The sequence below is a fragment of the Buceros rhinoceros genome, unplaced genomic scaffold (genome assembly GCF_000710305.1).
Source record: "Buceros rhinoceros silvestris isolate BGI_N320 unplaced genomic scaffold, ASM71030v1 scaffold5346, whole genome shotgun sequence".
In the NCBI taxonomy this organism is placed as follows: Eukaryota; Metazoa; Chordata; class Aves; order Bucerotiformes; family Bucerotidae; genus Buceros; species Buceros rhinoceros.
In genome coordinates this window covers 1,644-8,095 of record NW_010416783.1, presented here as the reverse complement: position 1 = coordinate 8,095, position 6,452 = coordinate 1,644, and the positions used below count along the sequence as shown (strand labels likewise).

General features: G+C 37.3%; 1 protein-coding gene across 1 annotated transcript in view; it reads left to right on the top strand.

Moving 5' to 3' along the window:
• LOC104495011 (ADAMTS-like protein 1) overlaps positions 1-2,741 on the top strand; it is a gene marked incomplete at its 5' end in the record, with an annotated part of 20,173 nt that extends 17,432 nt beyond the window's left edge. The window contains one exon of the mRNA XM_010137924.1: positions 2,653-2,741. Within this exon, the coding sequence (XP_010136226.1) occupies positions 2,653-2,741 (89 nt within the window). The remainder of the gene's footprint in view (positions 1-2,652) is intronic.
• Positions 2,742-6,452: the final 3,711 nt, after the last annotated feature.

Below are 6,452 nucleotides of genomic sequence, written 5' to 3'. Positions count from 1 at the left end.
CATTCCAAGATGAAAGAAAAAGACTCTGTGATTGTGTTAGACTCAGCATCACATGGAGATTCAGCAGGTTTGGGCTCAGTCAGTCAGCTGCTTTTACAGGGCTGTACCTGTTCATGATGTTCAGTGTTCAGGTAAAGCAAGATCCTGTCTACCTGCAGCATATAGTACAATCAAAACGCAGTAAGACACCAAAAAATCGGGTGTTGCAAAGACCCACAATTGACTTCTGTCTAGGGAACCTGAGAAAGGTGGAAGGCTAGCTAGGAAAGCTTGCTTGCCTGCATTTGTGAAGAAGTCTCCTCCAACAGGACTTGTCTGGGAACAAAGTAAACTACTGTTTCCTGGAAGCCCATCCTTGCAGTGGAGTGGCTTCTTTACCCTGGATAAACTCTTATGCTGCCCTTTGCAGTAATATACATGGATAATTTCTGATTGCAGGCAGTTGCTTCTTTCTTCCATTTTTTCCCATGGGATGGTAAACCTACACAAAGCATACTGTTTTGCTTGGGTTCAATTTTACTCCTTATTTTGATTCTGCAATGCTCTCTCACTTCTCCCTCCATAATGCAAGCAGTAACATTTGAAGATCCGTGACGGCTGACTTGTCCCTTCAGAAGAGAGTTGGACCAGATGATATCCAGACATCTCTTCCAAGCCAAATTATTCTGTTTATGTGCTGGGAGTTTGTATTTAATAAATCTCGAGTTATAAATGTAAAGCAGTAGAGGTAACAAAGTACCTCTCCTCTGTTGAATGTTTTGATTTTATCCCATTTTTTCCTTCTGGAGTTTGATTAAAATAAAGCAGAAAAACAATCTTCGCAGCTGACTGAAGCAACAAGACAAAAAAATAAGAAAAAAGTGGAATTACCTCTTCTTTTAACACACTGTGCTAAATAGAAACAGAATGCAAATAGTTCATGTAATTTATTTCATTTTAGTTTATTCAGGTACTGATAACTGCAAAAATAGGATATCCTTGGATTAAGTAATGATATTCAGTTTTAATAGAGAAGGTGTATTCATGTATAATGTAGGATTTGAATGTTTTAACTGGAACTGTTTTATAAAAACAGAGATTTTACTTTAATCTCCAAAGGTAAAAATTCATCCTTATCTTACGTAGAAGTACATTTTTTTTGTCAAAGCACACTGTACAACATCAATATTTCTAATCCTCTAACAAATTTCACAGTGTAGATGAAAATTAACTACACCTCTAAAAAAGTTATTTAAAAAGTCATGTAGAGGCAACAGATTTTGCTTTTTATAAGCACTTGTATCCAAGCAAAAAAGCACAGAAATAAAATCTGTTTTTCCAAAACTTGTAAAACAAGGTGCAGAACATATAAATAGGAATGTTTTCTACATATTTTGGATAATGAATGTGGTAAAATATAGAATAAAACTCAGAGCTGTGCTGGCAAATATTCATCCTTAAATGGCACTAATAAGTATGTTAGAGTAAATCTTGGCAAGTTATTTCTGAAAGCCATAGTAATTCTATTATTCTCCTTTCCCTCCCTCAGTAACTCGCTCCAAGGAAATTTGCTTTGCTAAGGTTTCAGTAGCTTTGAAATCTAGGCGTGAGTTGTTGTTCCTCTGTGATACAACTGACAGGGGAAATTTAGTGTGCGTATGTGTGAACAGAGTCACAGAAAATACCTGAATATTCTGAATTACATCAATCTGCTCCCCTCAGTGACTACAAGCCATGAATTATATAAACCCAAAAGGCTTAGGTGATTTGTGAATGGCAAACAGGTCTGGCCCTGGTTCTCCTCAGTGGTCTGAGTCTCACTCCCTTTTATTTGGTTTTTCCCCTCATCCTAACCTAGAACATTTTATTGAAATGCAGAGCTCCTTCTCAAACTATAATGCCACATTTGCGCTTGCTTTACACCCCTGTAGAACTAAAACACTTTCAGCTCTAATACTCCTCTTTGACACCACATGAAAGGAGAGTTTGGCAGCATAGCCCTGCGTTTTCCAGAGCAGAACAGCTCATTATGCTGCATGCACGTACTGGAGGGGAAGAAAAGCAGTTCTGCTGTTTTCCATCAGAAACGACAGATAAAGTGTCAAGCTCATTTTTGAAAATCCGCATAGCTGACGTACCAATAAACATGAAGGTGAACAATATAGCTGGACCATTTTATTACAGTTTTTCCCGTTTTCCGTGGTATCACTCCTCAAATCAGTGCTTTCATCCTTTTTGCTATCTATGAAAAACAAGCTTAATGTGTTTTCTGAAGTTCAAAAATTTAAGGATAAACACAGGGATTTTATACATTTTGCCATGGCAGTGTCAACGGAGGCCTATTACACTTGCAAGACTCCCTCCAACAAATACTTTCGAAAACGTCTACTTTTACAGCCCAGTTGTACAGTCTGAAAATTACCTCAATTTTCCTTTCTGGCTGTAGAACACCATATCCTGTCTAGATGCAACAATGAACTATCTAGCCGTATAACCTTGTAAGCATTATAGTTCAGGTGACAAAGGAATCTCTCTCTTGCTCTCTCTTTCTTTCTTCTTTGAGATCAGCTTCCATGTGGATCATAGGCATGCTCAGCAAGAGAGGCAAGGCTGGCACCGGTAGCAGCGTTACTGCATGCTTCCTATTTTCACATGCTTGTGTTTACTTCATAGAAAAACTTCCTGTGGAAGCAAAGTTGCCATGGTATAAGCAGGCTCAAGAGCTGGAGGAAGGAGCAATGGTGTCTGAAGAGCCATCGTAAGTTTTAAAATTTGCTTATAGTGCGTTCTTATGATGCTGGGTCCTGGGGCTTGCACTGAACTAACAGTCTCTTGAATTTGTATTTGGCTTTCATTAGAGTGTAAAGGCTAAACTCAACCCTGTGGAAATCCATGGGCTTAAGGCTGTGTCACACCCAAGTAGGAAGAGACAGAATTCAAGACATTTAATTTGAGCAAATATATACAAGTTTTATTTAAGGTCATTTACAATAATATTATGGTGAGTGTCTGTTTGCCTATATATGGTTATATGTTTCCCATTACCACTGTATCTCCACAGCTCAGCACCTTTATTTATTCTCACAATAATCCTGCGAAGGAAGACGTAAAATACTGGGCAGCCAGTGATGATTAGCCCTTGTCTCTCTCCCCAGGAAGAGTGTAGTAGCAGCAAATAAAATTAATTAATTTCAACAGAAGATTAACTAGAAACCTCAGCTCTGTGGTTTGGACTCGCTTATCATCACTTTATCGTTTTGAGGATTTTCTCCTCCCTGCTTTTCTAGCCACTTCATGGTCTTTGCTGAGGCACATTTACAAGATGGATCTCAGTCAGCACCTTGTACCCTGTTAGTAGCTCTTTCTCCTGCTGCAGACCCTCTTGGATGGCAGGCTGGCTTATGCACATGCATTGACAGTCCCGTTGCATTAGGGCTGCCTGAAATGATGGAAACTGTACATCTTTCCTCCTAAATACAAAGAATTAACTCATTATGTAACCTTCTGTTTTTTCTTTTCCTATTTGTTTGCCTTCTGATTTGTGGGCAAATCAATGAGTTAGAAGGAGGTAAAGGGTGCAAAATAGTTACAGGTAATGCTGAAGAAAAGAATTTTACAAGAAAAAGCTGGAAAACAACAGTTCCACTTACAGGTGATACCTGACTTTTTAATCTATCAATAAGAGAATCTGACTGTATGAATCTGCCCTGGTGTAGCCAGGTTCTTCACACAGTGATGGTGAAAATACAGTTTAGCAATTCCTGCATGTACTCCATTTCACTAATAGTGGGACTGCAGAAGAAGTTAGAAAAATTAAGCGGTTTTAAAAACCTCAGAATTTCACTCAGAATTGAGTTTTGTTGTCATTTATAGATAATTAATCTTTCTTAGATCAACAAAATTGCAATGAAAAGGAAGCAGCAGTAAAACTGAGGTACCGTATAAACCTTTAGCAATGACGCTAAGCAATTAAAAATACTGTCGTCATTATTATGTTTTGGATTTTTTGTTCTGGAACTGTGATAAATGCATGCTATAATTCTAACCTCTATATACAGCTTTAATCAGCATCAAATTCCTTGTGGCGGAGCACGCAACGTTTTTTATTGCAGCTGCAGCTGTATATTAGACTGAAAATAGTTGTTTATTATGCAATGTAATTACAGTTTTGACATTGTTAATCTGAATTAAAGTAATTTGAAACTGGAACATTGAAATAGAACTGGAGACATAGATAACAAAACCTTCAAAATAAAATTTATTTAATTCCAGCTGCCGTATATACACATTTACACACACGTATACAAACTAACATATTCATATGTGTAAATATGTCAGTAGCATCTATCACATGTAATTTGAGATGTTTAACTGTTTCTAGAGTTTCATAGAATTTGTTGGTCAATTCATTCAGAATTACGGTCTAGAAAATTCAATATTTGTGAACAAGCTCATTTTTCATTTGTAAAGTGCAGTTTGTTTCCTTGTTACTTTTATTCTGACTATAAATAACTCCTGGAATCATACATTAAAAACCACGTATTATCAGGAAGTTTATTAGAAGTAATCATACTGTTATGTGCTCCTATCTAGAACAATTTGTTACACTAAGAAATTTTTAATAAATTTTGTGAACAGTTTTGACAGTATTGTAGAAAAAAGAGTATAATAATATATATATGTGTATGATTATATATGGCTTTAAATATTAACAAGACTAGAGGATAGGCATAATCGACAGGGAAACATGGAGAGGCTTTTGTGTATCAAGATGTGTATTTTAGTAAAATCTTCTGGAAAAACTTATGGCTAAGGAAAAACATATTAAAGCAGACCTTCAGAAATATAAAGAGAAAGGGGGTTAAGAACTTTACAAAGTTTTAAGTGCAGCTATGACACCTCCTTACTTTATAGTGCACTGCTCTGCTGCGATAAAGGCTCTGTTCTGTAAAGGCATCCTAATCTTTTAAACCCATCTCATCCAACACTTCAATGATAATCATGGGATACTAATACACCAGGACAGTGAGATGCACTTCCAGCTAGGTTTATTCTGCCATGGAGTGACATTTTGTACATTTATTTATAGCTGCAAAGCATAACTCTGGGAGCATGCATAATATTTATTTTAGGCTGAGGAGAAATCAACATGGCATTAAATTAAATTAGAGTATAGATTTTTAAAAGTGTTGACTAATGGCTAAAATAAAGGGCACAAAGTCAGGATATTTATGCAAACTTGCCCAAAGCCTGGAGATATCCGTGCCTTGCATTTAGTTTGGATTGATTTTTAGTGACAACACATAAGATGGAAAGACCAAATAAAAGCTTAGAATAATTGTACTGAAAGGGTCATCTATGCAATCTTTCTCTGTAAACCGTAACAGCCATCTGTATATTGTTCCAGAATATCTAATCTGTTGATTTTGAGACTTTGAGTGGTAAATTTCTACCTAAAATTTGTTTCAGTGCCTCATTATTAATAGTATTTTTCGTTAATGTCTAACTTCCAACAGTTACTTGTTTAAGGTATCAGATTGAAAAACTGTATATAATGACATAAAAAAAATTCACTAATCAACAATCAACTTTGATGCCAGTTTTATAGCATCAATTGTCCTCGTTCAGCTGTGTAGAAATTTTAGATACACCCACTAGTTGAAAAGCAAGATGTATTACATGATAAAGCACCTTTCAGCCTGTATTTCTGTAGCTATGAAGAAACACAATGTAATACTCCATGGCCTCCATGCTGACAGATGTTAGGCTATCACCCACATATTTTGGCTGATGAATGAAGATTCTGGAATGTATGCGCATGCTACTTTGAGGGCCCTAACAGTTGAGAGTTTTTAAATACTGAATCAAGCCCTAGCTGATGTAAGACAGCTTGTGATATGGCCAGCTATTTTGCTGACTGTGAATTTGAGTAACTAGAACATGGCCACCAACTTCTTACTGCCTTAATCCTAAGCATGTTGTGGTGTGTTACATTTTCAGAAAACATATCAGAGGTTATAAAAAAAAAAGATAATTGCTTTCTTCCCCTTCTCTGAGGAAGCCGTTTGTTTCCTTTGATACCGTAGAGTAGAGCTGGCTGAGCAGTGTTGGCGGATGAGAATTGAGCTGGGCAGCCAGGATGGGCTTTATTTGAGACCCCACTCCTTTGCTCAGCATGGGGGAAACAACAGGCAGAGGAGATGCAGCGTGGAGAGGAAGGAGAGCAGCCATAGAGCAGCAGGAACTGCAGAAGTCCTCCAGTGGCACAGTAAGCCAGGTGTTGAAAAGGCAGCATTGTGTGTTCATGAGCATGGTTTTTTTTTGAAGCTTCTTTAAAGAAGGCAGGCTTATGTGATTTTCCTATTCACTCCGTATGGGTGCAATAACTGCTGATTTCATGGCAGCACTTGGGCCTTGTTCAGTAAGGACTCATTCTATTCCTGCACTTTATCTAAGGTTCTTCCCGCTCTTTC